The sequence below is a fragment of the Peromyscus californicus genome, unplaced genomic scaffold (genome assembly GCF_007827085.1).
Source record: "Peromyscus californicus insignis strain IS unplaced genomic scaffold, ASM782708v3 Scaffold_9__1_contigs__length_137607984, whole genome shotgun sequence".
Classification (NCBI taxonomy): Eukaryota; Metazoa; Chordata; class Mammalia; order Rodentia; family Cricetidae; genus Peromyscus; species Peromyscus californicus.
In genome coordinates this window covers 63315924-63330795 of record NW_026294617.1, presented here as the reverse complement: position 1 = coordinate 63330795, position 14872 = coordinate 63315924, and the positions used below count along the sequence as shown (strand labels likewise).

Genomic DNA, 14872 nt, shown 5'->3' with positions numbered 1-14872 from the left:
ACTCTTGAGTTCGCATTGCTGCTTACTGATCGAGTTTTGCTGATTTTGGAAGGGTCAGTTAGAAATCCATAAGAAGTCACTTTGGAATCCAAACTCACAGCTTGTATGGTAGCAAATGCAGGAGGGGCTTTCTCTGAGTCTTCTTATCTTCACAACGTCTGGATCTGCCAAGGAGGAACATGATTGTCACTGACTCTTTCAAAGACTAAACCCATAGGGAAAGAGATTGGAAAACAACATCATACTAGAGCCCAGTGGTCCCTTCTCTGGGTGCATCCTTTGTCCTTGAAGCAAATCCCTCTCAAACACATCCTCTCTCCCATGAAGCGACTTTTCATTTTTGTTTTTGTTTTTGTTTTGTTTTGTTTTTTTTTGAGACAGGATTTCTCTGTGTAACAGCCCTAGCTGTCCTGGAACTTGCTTTGTAGACCAGGTTGGCCTTGAACTCACAGATATCCGCCTGCCTCTGCCTCCTTTAGGGCTGAGATCAAAGGTGTGTGCCACCATGCTCAGCATGAAAAGGTTTTAAGGCACCCACACATTGGCCCTTCTTTGAGTCTCCTTGTCTTGTACAGCCCCCAGGCACGTGTGTATGTGAAGAGGTCTGCTTCTCTATTGCTTTCAGTTTGTTTCAGCAGGTTCAAGGATGTAGCTTTCAGAGAGAGAGAGACAGAGACAGAGACAGAGAGATACATACAGAGAGACAGAGAGAAGGCGTGTCTAACTCTCTATAGAGCCTTAAGAAGGATGAGATGTGGAACTGAGGATAGAAGAGAACCCTCGGTTTAAGGAAAAATTCTGGCTTCGAATCTCGCTTAGATTTACAGGACATTTCCTTAGGTAAACAGGAGTAAGGATACCTGCTCTGTGTCTGATCTCCCTTTGCCAAGGTCAAATGGAATCATAGGCACAAAGGGAGGTTTATTAACTTATTTAAATGTGGGAGGTTTTCCCCTTACAATTATTCCTTGCTGAGGAAGATAGAGCCATGTCTTCTATCTAGGCTGTCTTTAGAATCACTTTGAGATGCAAATATGGGCCAGGGAAAGGGAAGTACTTAGCTTCAAAGACACAGGTAGAAGGGAGAGCCTGGAATCTTCCTGCTAGGAGGAAGGATGAGTGGCCCCTAGGCAGGGAATCTTCCTGCTGGGTGGAAGGATGGGTGGCCCTTCAGCACCCCAGCAGGGACTGGTCCGGGTGGAGGAAAGAAAAATCTGTGCTGTCCTTATCCAATCGTGTCCTGGGCAAAATGCTGTGGTGCAGGTCTGGATGGTAGACTGGATAGTAGACTCTTTTAACAGATGTTGAGCAGAAACGGATGCTAGAGATATACTGGCAGGGAGACAGTGTTGAAAGAGGGAGTCCAAGTTGCAGCTTTTGAGAATAGAGAGAAATCAGAAAAAGAGTTCAAAGAGTGTGTTCGAAGGCAAGGTGAGGTTTTGTAACTAGAGCAGTTAGGGTTAGAACCTGGGTCTTGGCAGCCCTGGCTAGCTAGCCTTTCCTTTTTTTTTTTTTTTTAACTAGCCTTTCCTATTGGGCATCAATAAGCTACTTCAATGAATAAGAGTCAAGAGCAGAGAAATATCTATTCAATGTAAGACGACTAAATAAAGAGGCACATGACACCCCCATCCTAAGCCCATCAGCCCGTCACAGATTTAAGTTTAAGTATGGCAAGAAGTATCCATAAGTAGGCAGTCTTGGTTAAGGCGTGGTACCCCGAGTCATTCAGCCATCGTTGTCCAGGCTTCCAGTCTCTCCCCCATGGTGTGCTGACGAAAACTTCCTGTGATTGGCACGAGGTTGCAACCTTTAACTTTTCCCAGCGGGAGACACCTAGGGGAGAATTCCAGTTTCTTGGGACTTCATTGTTGCAATAACCCAATAACCAAAGGGAGAGTGTAAGTGTCCCTTTGGAATATCTCCTTCCTGCCAGAACCCTTGCAGTAGGGTGCTCGACTCAGCTAAAAAGCCAGCTGGGACACAGCTTAGCCTAGGGGAAATCCCACACAGAGCAACTGGCCTCTCAGTTCTGGGTTTCCTGCCCTGCAGCTCTTGCCAAGTTCTGGTGCCTCGCTTAGCTCCCCGTGCAGACCCCTGTAGGCGGCGCCAGCCGCACAGGGCGGTGCTGGCGACCGGGAAGTTCGGGGCCCTAGGCTCGGGACATCCCCTTCCCTCACTTCCCGGTCCTCGAGGACCGAGGCCCAGATAGCCAGAGGGCGCGGGCGAGAGGCGGCTGGTGTCCCTCAGGTAGGTTGGTCGCTCCGCACCCCTTTCGGAGGAAGGGCAAGGGACGAAGAAGGGGCGGCCGCTGGGAGTTCCGTGGTGCGGGGACCCGGTTCCCACGGTGATGCACATGCGCCCCCAGCCGGGCGGTTCAGCTTTGGAGACTGGCGTGTTTCTAGTGGTGGTCCCTGTGGGAAGAGGGACACCCAGAGAGGGGAGGAGTAGGGTAGAGCTGCGGCGTCTGCGGAGCCCGGAGCCCGGGGCAGTGTGACAGGTGTCCTGTCAGCCTGTCTAGCGCCAGGGTCGCCGAGGGGGAGCCTCTGCAGTGCCCCTGAACCCTGGTGACCGAGGCACTGTCCCAGCATTACCGGAAAGGGCTGTCCTCCAGCCCAGCCCTCTCTTGGCCCCTGGCTCGGAGCCTGGTGCAGAGTTGGTAAAGACATTCTTTTGCTGGAGGTGTGTCCGCAATCACTGTTTCGAACTAGGAAGCAGTGAAGGTTGTTGTAACTGCGACCTAGAAGGGGAAAAGATGTCGCACGAGGCGGTGCACAGACTATTCCTTTCTAACCGTGATCTTGCTTCTGGCGTGTCGGGGCTTCTCTTCTCTATGTTCCTTACCTCTGAAGCATCCTGGTATCTCTGGTCAGAAAACAACTTAACGAAACCGCATGCAAACACAATATGTGGAGTTCTTTACATAAAGGTCCCCTTAAGGCTTCTTCAGTTCCATAAACGAGAACCTTGTGTTTACACCTTAGACGCCAGGAAAAGGGTGTTTTTTTTTTTTTTTTTTTTTTTTTCTGTTTTCAAAGAAGAGAAATTACTTCGGGTGTAAAACGCTCAGCTTGCTGATCTGACGGAAGGTCTTGCCTGTGTTACCGAATCTTTAGCAAAGAACAAAAGATGGGTGGGGAGGCTTGGCTTAGACAGAGTGACCCTCTTCCTCCCCTAAAGGGAAATAGCGAACATCATGACTATTGGGAAGTGTCTTATTTCACCATATTCCAAGCCTCTTTCTGTTCCAAGAACAGAAAGGAACATTTGCACCTTAAACTTTTAATTTTTACAAAAATTGCCAGATGTTGACAGTATGTTTTGGAAGTATCTAAGCTATCAGTTAACCTTTTTGTACTTCTAAATCTGTAAGTGAATTAACATTTAACTGGATAAATGCCCAGTGAAAAAATCACTCCCCCACGTTTAAGGAAGTCAAGTTAAGAGAGAACACATAAAATAGGGGGGAAATGAAGAAGTACATAGGCGATGATTGGAAACCTCAAAATATTAATTATACTGAATAAGAGGGACTTCATTTAACATCTTAACATCTACAACCTAGAGATGTCAACTTAACATGCACAACCTAGAAATTACCTGCTGGTTTCTCTTTTTGAGATGGTCTGATCCATCATGGGCTGGCCTTGACCTCACCATGTGGCTGTGGATGACTTGGAACTATTGCTCCTCCTGCCTCCACCTCCGGAGTGCTGGGGTCACAGTGTGCACCACTGTGCCCTGTCATTCAGTGCTGGGGATCAAACAAAGGCGTCTGTGTAGACCAGCAAAGCACTCTGCTGATGGGCTATATCCCAGGCTGTCACATGCTGATTCCAAGAGACACATTTCTTAAGGACACTAAAAATCAAAAGGGCAAATGCACAACCAGTTATCAAGAGAAAGCTGTAGGGGCTGGAGAAATAGATCAGCCATAAAACACACTTGCTGTTCTTCCAGAGGACCTGGGTTCAGTTCCTAACACCCACATGGTTATGGGCAATCTGCTGCCTTTTTTTGGCTTCCTAGGGCACTGTCCACACGGTGCACATGTATATATATTCAGGTAAAACATTCATATATATATATATATATATATATATATATATATATATATATATATATATATGATAAAGTAAGTGCTTGCCACCGGGCCTGATGACCTGAGTTCAATTTCCAGAATCCACAAGGTAGAAAGAAAGAACAGGCTTTGTCAAATTGTCCTCTGACCTCCACACGTGTGTTGTGGCACATGTGTGCCCCTCCTCCCCAAAATAAATAAGTGCAGAAAGTATATTGGACAATCGTGGTGTTATTTAACTGAGCAAATATTGCAATGGCACATGGATGCACAGAATAGCTACAGGGAATAGGGCCCAGAAGGTATACCGGGAGAAAAGTGTTGGATTCTCCCATGGAAGCATATTGGCGAAGTGAGACAAACTGCCACGTTGCATTCACATTCATCTAAGCAGTCCCTGTGGGTTTGGACATAGCTTTTTGGACTTAACTCTGCAGAAAGAGAAGATCTAAATGCCCCTCATCTCAGCAAACCATTGACTCCCTGTGCCTAGGGCTCCAAACCATCCTCCTGTCCGATAGTAGTAGGAGCAAGGCAGACTTAGCGGGCATGAAACTTTTCTTTTGGTCAGAGAATGGGCTGTTTCCGGACCTTCATTTGGCTCACGTGCCCAGTAAGAGAGGTGGTTTAGTCCTGTGGGATCATGAGCCAAGGGCGCAACGAGTCAAGGAAGAGACGTGCTTGATGAGGCACGCCAGGGGCATTAAAGAAACCTAGAAACCCATATGGCCAAGTCTAGTTCATGTCTTTAACTATTTGCTTGTTCATTCCTCCATGTATTCGTTGATTTATTGTTCGACCCATGCTTACTGAGTCCTGTTTTTTTTTTTTTTTTTTTTCTCTCAGATGGTTGTGTTTTTAAGTTTCTTCACTGGCAGACGAATATCTGCCAGTGCTTTTGTATATATCAGGAAATTAAGTTTTAGTCCTCATTCATGCATTGCATTTGTCTCTAACGTATTGCTTGTATACATGCATTTGAGAGCGGGGAGATGTACACAAGAATGAGAATCACAATACAACTAACTGATCACTCACATATGCTTCATTCATTTTAAGGTCGAATCTTGGAGGATGCTACGTGCTCTGTGGACCTTCTGGATCTTGGTGGCCATGACAGGCCTCTCCAGGGAGGGCTGCTCTGCTCAGGCACCTCTGTCATGTGATGCTGCTGGTGTGTGTGATGGCCGCTCCAAGTCTTTCACCTCCATTCCCTCAGGACTCACAGCAGCCGTGAGGAGCCTTGACCTGTCTAACAACAAGATCACTTCCATTGGCCATGATGACTTGCGGTTGTGTGTGAACCTCCAGGCTCTGATGTTGCAGTCCAGCGGAATCAACACAATAGAGGAAGGTGCCTTTTCTTCCCTGAGCAGTCTTGAACATTTGGACTTGTCTGATAACCACTTATCCAGCTTGTCTTCCTCCTGGTTCAGGCCCCTGTCCTCTTTGAGATACTTAAACTTACTGGGAAATCCTTACAGGATACTGGGGGAAACGTCACTCTTTTCCAGCCTCACAAATTTACAAACCCTCAGGGTAGGAAATGTTGCCACCTTCAGCAGGATTAGGAGAACAGATTTTGCTGGACTGAATTCTCTCGACGAACTTGAAATCAAAGTGCTAAGTCTCCAGAACTATGAGCCCCAAAGTCTGAAGTCGATTCAAAATATCCGCCACCTGACCCTTCACCTGAGCCAGGCTGCTTTCCTGCTGAGGATTTTTGCAGATATTCTGAGTTCTGTGGGATATTTAGAACTGAGGGATGCTAGCTTGGCCAGCTTCCGCTTTTCAGAACTGTCCACGGATGAAATGAATTCACCGATGAAAAAGCTAGCATTCCGAAGTGCAGATATCACTGACGCGAGTTTTAATGAACTTCTGAAGCTGTTGCAGTATGTCCCGGAACTGTCGGAGGTAGAGTTTGATGACTGCACCCTCAATGGAGTGGGCGATTTTAACCCATCTGAGTCAGACATTGTGAGAGAGCTAGGCAAAGTAGAAACACTAATGATACGGAGGTTGCACATCCCCAAATTCTATTCATTTTATGATCTGAGTTCCGTATATCCCCTCCTGGAGAAAGTTAAGCGAATCACGGTAGAGAACAGCAAGGTCTTTCTGGTCCCTTGCCTGTTTTCACGGCACTTAAAATCATTAGAATTCTTGGACCTCAGTGAAAATTTGATGGTCGAAGAATATTTGAGAAACTCAGCCTGCGAGAACGGCTGGCCTTCTCTACAAACTTTAATTTTGAGACAGAATCATTTGAGGTCAATAGAAAAGACTGGAAAGATTTTACTGACTCTGAAAAACCTGACTGCCCTCGACATCAGCAGGAACAGCCTTCATCCTATGCCTGATACTTGTCAGTGGCCAGAAAAGATGCGCTTCCTGAACTTGTCCAGTACAGGGATACAGGCTGTAAAAACGTGCATCCCTCGGACGCTGGAGGTGTTGGATGTTAGTAACAACAACCTCAATTCGTTTTCTTTGTCTTTGCCTCGGCTTCAAGAGCTTTATATTTCCAGAAACAAGCTGAAGACTCTCCCGGACGCCTCCTTGTTCCCCGTGTTACTGGTCATGAAGATCAGAGAGAATGCCTTAAGTACTTTCTCAAAAGACCAACTTGGTTCTTTTCCCAAACTGGAGACTCTGGAAGCAGGTGGCAACCACTTCATCTGCTCCTGCGAACTCTTGTCCTTCACCTTGGAGCAGTCAGCACTGCTCCAGGTCCTGGCTGACTGGCCAGACAGTTACCTGTGTGACTCTCCGCCCCGCCTGCGTGGCCAGAGGGTTCAGGACGCCCGGCCCTCAGTCTTGGAGTGCCACCAGGCTCTACTAGTGTCTGGCGTCTGCTGTGCCCTTCTCCTGTTGATCCTGCTCATAGTCGGCCTGTGCCACCATTTCCACGGACTGTGGTACCTGAGAATGATGTGGGCGTGGCTCCAGGCGAAGAGGAAGCCCAAGAAAGCTCCATGCAGGGACATTTGCTATGATGCCTTTGTTTCCTACAGCCAACAGGATTCCTACTGGGTGGAGAACCTCATGGTCCAGCAGCTGGAGAACTCTGACCCGCGCTTCAAGCTATGTCTCCATAAGCGGGACTTCGTTCCTGGCAAGTGGATCATTGACAACATCATCGACTCCATTGAAAAGAGCCACAAAACCGTGTTTGTGCTTTCCGAGAACTTCGTCCGCAGCGAGTGGTGCAAGTATGAACTGGACTTCTCCCACTTCAGGCTCTTTGATGAGAACAATGACGCGGGCATCCTTGTTTTGCTGGAGCCCATTGAGAAGAAAGCCATTCCCCAGCGCTTCTGCAAGCTTCGCAAGATAATGAACACCAAGACCTACCTGGAGTGGCCCCGGGATGAAGCCCAGCAGGAAGTGTTTTGGGTAAATCTGAGAACTGCAATAAAGTCCTAGATTCTCCACCCAGTTCCTGTCCTGCGCTAACCCTGGGTCTTTGTGACATGAACTGTAACAAAGTTTATTCTGACATAATTATTTAAGTACCATCGAATTGTACCCTTGAGGATTTAAGTATGACTAATAATTGTGAGCTTTATCTTGAATGCTGTTATATAAATATTTTATATTAGGAGAATTTTTTTCTGTTATTTTATAGATAGCCAAGATCTCTCTCCAGTACTAGTATTTGAATAACCTGTTCCCTCAGCACATCTGGAAATGGCACAGGTAGACTGGAGATTTAATATTTGCATTGAGTCAGTGTGCTCTTTGCATAGAGGCACGGGGTGGGTACGGAGGATTTGCCAGTCTATTCACATGTCATCCTTCTGTGTAATATCTCAAGGGCAAGGGGTCACCATATTGGGGGCATTCTGACAAATTTGTTGCTATTCCTAGAGAGAGGGTTCTGTCCCCTCATCAGATCTCTCAGTATAAATGGCACAGGCCGCATTTTCATGTAAACTGGGTTTGTCTTTCTGAGTATTTGATCCGTTTCTCTAGACATAATTCTTTGAAATAATGTATGCAACACAAGATACAGTAAATCCTCTTTTGCCATGAGAACATAACTAGTGAGTATAAATAAAATATTGATTTGGAAGGATCTGAAGAAAGTCTCCCATGTTCTGGTGCAGAACTGGATTTCAGCTCTCCATTCCCAGAGTCTAGGTACTCTGGCTCCTGCCCTCCTTGGACAATCTGTTGCTTTTTCTCCTGGGAAAAGTCTTGTTTTCTTTTTTTTTCTGTCTGAAAAAAAAAATGCACGTGAACATAATATTTTTAAAATAATTATATACCTAGAGGTTTCTTACGATTCTTACAAGATGCAGTAATCTGAAGACAAATACCACTGCCTTTAATGTTTTTAAGTAAGATTTGATAGTGCATCAGTTTTAATGGGCTATTTGTTAAGAGTTCTTCACTGATTCTCAGCAATTTTTATCTTGTATGGGAACCACGTTCAAAAAGGGATTGAACTTCCTTTGACCTGGGTTAAATTCCTGGCTGGAGCTAGGCTTGTGTTGTTAATTGGGTTTCGGAGTCAGAGACATTTGGGTTAACTATGCAATCTTGGGCAAGTCACTTGACCTAACTCAAGATATTTTTCTGTCTTCAAAATGGGCAGTATGGTCTGTGCATGCTGGATTATTGAGGGTTTGAGATGCAGCAATATAAGAAAACCACGCTCCCTGGCTGCCATAACCCCAGAGGGGTTATGGGGACAGAGGTTTCAGACCTGTCCAAATGGGACCGATGGGTGCGCATGGCATTAGAGGGATTCCTGTTGTAGATCTTTGCTACTGATACTAGTATTTTATAGGAAATTATTCATTTTTGTGTTTTACTGTTCATATATAGATATGTTCCTGTTATGTACACTAGCAGAGAGATTAGTGACATTGTTGTTCATAGAAAAATGCCCTCAAGGAAAAAGTTCATTAGTGTATAATGAGCTTTAGTGTGGGAACTCCTACAATGCTTCTTCCTTTCACAAACTCCCAGGAGCATCCTGGGAAGAAAACATAGACCAGCCTGTGAAATAAATGAACAAACTCAGAAGAAGGAGCCTTGAGGAGATACCACAGAAATCCAACACAGTAATGAACTTTCTTTTTTACTTTTCCATTTCCTACAGCGAGAAAGACCAAACATAGATTTAATCTATGTATTTAGTCAGACTAGTGTTGACTTGATCCATTACAGATCTTTTTTTCAAGAATTTAAACAGCAATAGAAATAACTTCACAGTTTGATAGATTTAAACTTACCTCTCATATTTATTACTCATATAGCTGAAAATTACTTTCAGCAAAGTGGCAGGATGTAGAATTAACACACACAAAAGTTGGTAGCCTTCCATGAACCAGTGACAGACATACTGTGAAAGAAATCAGGGACACAATAGCATTGACAGTAGCCTAAAGAAATTACCTTGGGGTAAATTTAACTAATAAACTGAAAGATCTCTACAATAAAAACTTTAAAACACTGAAGAAAGAAATTGAAGAAGACACTAAAAGAATGTAAGATCTGCTATGTTCAAAGGTCCAAAGAATTTCTATTATGAAAACAGCCGGCCTACCAAAAGTGGTCCACAGATTCAGTGTGATGCCAATGAAAGTTCATATGCCATTCTTCACAAAAATAGAAAAAAAAAACCTTAAAATTCATAAGAAAGCACAAAAGACCCCAGATGACCAAAGCAATCCTAAGTAAAAAGAATACTGCCAGAAGAATCACCACATCTGATTTCAAATTATATTAGAGAACCATAGTAACATAATAGCATGATACCAGCATCAAAACAGATATGCCAAGCAATGGAATAAAGTAGAGGTTCCAGATATAATACACACTGAAGAAAAGACTAGATCTTCAGCAGAAGATGCTAGGAAAACTGGGAATCCACACATAGAAGAATATAACTACACTTTATCATTCACTCTGCACAAAAATCAACTCCAAATGGACCAAGAACCTCAATATGAGAAACTACGAAACTGATAGAGGAAAAGGTACTAGGAAGTGGGTTCTTTGCAATGGTATTTCTGCCATGCACTGGTTAGGCCATTGAAACTGGTTTATAGGAGAAACGCTGAAGCATTGGGAACTGCAGGTGTGACGAGTCCTTGAATGCTCCACTCAGAGATTGTTGGCCACCCCACTAGGAGTTTGGAAGACCAGAATGCAATAGAAATGCAGACGGTAAAGAGCAGCTCGTGAGGTTTCATGGGAAGAAGGATTCACCAGGAATGGGGTGAGGTGCCACTCATGTTACAATCCAGCAAAAAATTGGTCTAGAGTCTGCCTGTTATGAAAGTTTGAGTAGCTGAATTCAGAAGTAATGGGTTAATTTATTTGGTGGAGGAAATACCAAGACAGTGTAACCTATAGGCTGGGAAATGGCTTTTGCTTGCTGGTGTTAGCCACATTTACAGGGAGGAAGAGAAGGAAAAAAGTAGAGCAGATTTGAAAACTTCGTAATGTGGCAAGGGAGAGAATGTGAACATGTTTCAAACTGTGAACAAAGCAAGTGCTATAGGAAAAAAATGGCAGCTGCTAACAAGATTAGTACAATAAAGAGGAAACCATATACCTTGAATTGGTCAAATAAGAAATGTAATCGCCGGGCGGTGGTGGCGCACGCCTTTAATCCCAGCACTCGGGAGGCAGAGCCAGGCGGATCGCTGTGAGTTCGAGGCCAGCCTGGGCTACCAAGTGAGTTCCAGGAAAGGCGCAAAAGCTACACAGAGAAACCCTGTCTCGAAAAACCAAAAAAAAAAAAAAAAAAAAAAGAAATGTAATCGAGGGCAAGATGCCATCCATTGAAGGCATCCATTGATGTAGAAATGAAGGACTTGCACTGAGAGCTCATCTGGAGGTCTATTGAGAAACAGCAGTGTGCCTCAGATACCATGAAGCTGCATGGTTTGGTGCTGGCCCTGCTGGGATTTGATCCAGTATTGTCTTACTGTGTCCCCATGCTTCCTCTTTGGGAATGGGAATGTGTAATGGCGTTACATTAGAAGTATGTAGCTTGTGTTTAGATTTTTCAGGAGCTCATAATTATGAGTTTGCCTTGAGTCTCTGGAGAGACCTTGGGCAATGTCTCTCCAGACAAAGTGAGATGTGGGATCTTTAGGACGTGGGTAGGACCTAGCGGAAGGAAGCTAATTCACACTGGGTGTACCCTTGGAAGGGTATTGGTAACTAGATCCCTGTTCTTCCTCTCTTGCTTTTTGTTTATTGGTCATCATGAAGAAAGCCACTTTCTTCCTATGCACTGCCTGCCATGGTTTACTACTTTCCCACAGACTTCAAAACAACAGTGTCAACTAACCACAAACTAAAACCTTTAAAACTGTGAGCCTGGCTGGATGATGGTGGTGGCGCATGCCTTTAATCCCAGCACACATGCCTTTAATCCCAGCACTTGGGAGGCAGAGGCAGGTAGATCTCTGTGAGTTCGAGGCCAGCCTGGTCTCCAAAGTGAGTTCCAGGACAGGCTCCAAAAGCTACGCAAAGAAACCCTGTCTCAAAAACCAAACCAAACAAACAAAAACAAAAAACAAAACAAGCAAAACCAAAACAACAACAGCAAAAACTGTGAGCCCAAAAAATTCTTCATCCTTTTAAGTTGGTTATCTCAAGTTCTCAACACAGTGAGTGAAAGCTAATATTCTGACTATATGGCATTTCTTAACTGTAAGGATAATTTTGGATTCCATTCAAATAAATATCGCTTTACCCACTCAGAGTTCCAGAGCATTTCTGAAGCTGCTTTCCATGTAACTGTCCACAAAAGCTAAGTGACATATTCACACCAGAGATCAGTGTAAGGGCTCTCTCTATTTTTTTCAGGAATAAAACTAATTTTTAGCACTTCTCCAAATGTGAAAGCCTTTGTAACTGTGATACAAGCCTAGGAATCTTGTTTTACAACATAGGCAATTGCCTTTGTCTTGGGGTGCCCTCCAGAACTTTATAGAGTAGACTCCTGTCACTGAAGACACCGTATACCTGAATCACAGGACACGGAGAATTTAGGTTAGTACTGACCTTGACGGCTCCTTTTCACTGGCTAGCTTTCACAGTACCAGAAGGGGCGGTCCATTTTATTGGGTGAGAAAAGTTATCAGCAGTCTTACATGGCTGGGAACCTTACCAGCTCAGTAACAACCAGCCTGACAGCATGCGCTGATTGGTGAAAGAATGGCCTGAGTGTTTTTAAGCTGCTGTCTGAGGGTATTTAAGGCCTGTTCCCCAAGAGTGCCCATGCCTGGCACTGTTAGCGGGGCCAAGAACCTGTGGCTCGATAGGTTCTAGGTTGTAGGGGAGAACTAACTACTATTGTTGAACTGACCGGACGTGGTATTGAACTGCACTCTAAATACCTAACTTTATGCCCATAGACTAGTGCAGCTCTCAGTCTTTGTCAGAGAACCTTCCTTTTGCGGTAGATGGTGATTGATACAAAGATTCAGAACTGGTCAAAGTACTGCGGAGTGCTCATCTGTCAACTGGACCATCTGTACTACACCCTTTCTGCCCAAGGCTCAGGGATCATCATGGAAGAGGAGCAGATATCATCACAGAGGTGACAAGAGGACTGTTGTGAAAGAGTTTTTTTCCAGTCACACCGGGATGTTGCACACAAGAGCTCACAGTGGCTAGGAGTGCAAACACAAGACCTGTACACAATCAAGCCAGCTGAAATCCCAGCATGGAATGCGAATGGACCACAGAGTCCCACCCTTAGATCCATTTACTTTGGATTCAGTCCCTGATAGGTTGCCCATGTTCTAGGAGATGGCCCCACACCCATGCACATAAGGTCAAGCACTGAGTGGACTGGGTGGGTTCAAAAGAAAAAAGAGGAGTACATGAAGTTGAAAGGGGAAAGTCGTGGAGAAACGGCGGGAGAAGAGGGAGGGGAGAGAGTGGGGAGAAGATGTGATCAAAACAATACGAAGAACGTTTTCTTTTCTCAGTCCTTGCATATGCCTAGTAGACAATGCACAAACCTAGTGTCTAATTATTATGATATTTTTCCAAGTAAAGAAACACCAGAATTAAATCTAATAGTTCGAACAGTGAACCATTTGTAGTATGAGGTGTTGTGTAGTTTGAACAGGAAACAAAGTGAGTTACTCTGATGATGAAACATTGAATGTCACACTGCCAGTATATAAAAGGCAAGAAAAGCAATGAATGGATGTAGTTCCCTCTACTTCATGAAAGTGCCACAGCCTCAGGAACTGCAGAATGGGTGTCTACCATTTCGCAGAAAGTGTTTGCTGTTTAACATGTAATCACTGATGTCAGATCCATTAACTGTAGAAGTACTGGTTCCTTTTCCATTGCTGTGATAAAACACCCCAACTAAGGCAATTTATAGAAGTAAGGGTTTATTTGGGCTTGTGGTTCCAGAGGTTAAGAGTCCATCATCGTTAAGATGGGGCAGAATGGCAGCAGGTAGGAATGGGTACTAGAGCAGCAAGCTGAGGGCTCATATCTTAAAGCACAGGCATGAAGCAGAGGGGGCAAACACGAAATGGTGCCAGTGTTGAAACTCTTAAAGCTGTTTCCAGTGACAGACTTCCTCCAAGAAGGCCCCATTTCCAAAGTCTCCCAACCAGTGCCATCAACTGGGGACGAAGCATTTAAACCCTGAGCCCAGAGAGAGCATCCTCATTCAGACTACCACAGGAATGCAGCATATCTTGGGTCAATTCTTTCCAACTGGTCTTATGTATTCTGTTAACCTAGTTTCCTTTGCCACATTGACTTACTCTCTCAACAACTATTTCTGAAGGGTTCTACATGCTGGGCACTGCTTGAGGTGCTGTGGAGGTAGTAGGGGATGAAACAGATGAAACTTGGCTTCATGGAGTGGGAGACAAACACAAGGCTATGACTTTGATTTTATTTTATTTTATTTTTATTTTTATTTTTTTGGTTTTTTGAGACAGGTTTTCTCTGTGTAGTTTTGTGCCTTTCCTGGAACTCACTTTGTAGACCAGGCTGGCCTCAAACTCACAGAGATCCACCTGGCTCTGCCTCCCGAGTGCTGGGATTAAAGGCGTGTGCCACCACTGCCCGGCTGACTTTGATTTTAGATACTGATGAGTTCTCTGGAGAAGGTACCATCAGGTACCAAAACAGAACTGTGCTGCCTATCTGTGTGTGTACATGTGTGCTGGTGTGTGTGAACCTAGAAGTGATTCTTTATCCTTTAGTTCAGCTCTCGGGCAGGTTGAATTTGGCAATACCCAGGGTCCCCAAAAAAGCCATGGCCCTGCTCATAGACCTTTGAGAGTGGTAGCTAAGTGTGTACAGAGGGACCACATTATCAGAACTGCATGTGCTGGCAAATACAAAGAGCAGAGAAGATGTGGTCCCTAAGTTGTTGATTACTTAGCACCTTTACTGACATTTAGATGATCTTGGATTGACAGTCACCGTTGTGTATGTGACATATGTCACAAGCCTCTCAAACACTTTGAAGATCTAATCATTAATCAGCCAAACAGGGGCGCAATGCCCATGGCAGGAAGAGATCTAACAAGTGTGTTCCAAGCATGGGCGAAATAGTAAGTGTTCCAGGAAAGAGGAAAACGCACACTTTGTCTATCCCATTGTTTAGCTTTTAATTCTTTCCATAGAGATAAGCTGTGTTAAGTGTGACATCAAACTTTGTTTCCTGACCTCTTTGGATCATCTCCAAATTCCACACAGCCTACCAATATTAAATGCAGGACCAAGGATTTAAAAATATTCCCACCATGCAATGCATTGTGGAAGTCTGTGATG

At 44.6% G+C, this 14872-nt stretch overlaps 1 protein-coding gene across 1 annotated transcript; it reads left to right on the top strand.

Annotated features, from left to right (window-relative positions):
• The first annotated feature begins 2148 nt into the window (after positions 1 to 2148).
• Positions 2149 to 8944, top strand: Tlr2 (toll like receptor 2). The gene is made up of 2 exons (XM_052730659.1): positions 2149 to 2250; positions 5141 to 8944. Exon 2 carries the CDS (start codon positions 5156 to 5158, stop codon positions 7508 to 7510), a length of 2355 nt encoding a protein of 784 aa, XP_052586619.1. The 5' UTR covers positions 2149 to 2250; positions 5141 to 5155; the 3' UTR covers positions 7511 to 8944.
• The last annotated feature ends 5928 nt before the right edge of the window (positions 8945 to 14872 follow it).

Excerpts from the sequence above, each read along its gene's own strand:
- Tlr2 (XM_052730659.1), top strand. The coding sequence starts at position 5,156 with ATGCTACGTGCTCTGTGGACCTTCTGGATCTTGGTGGCCATGACAGGC.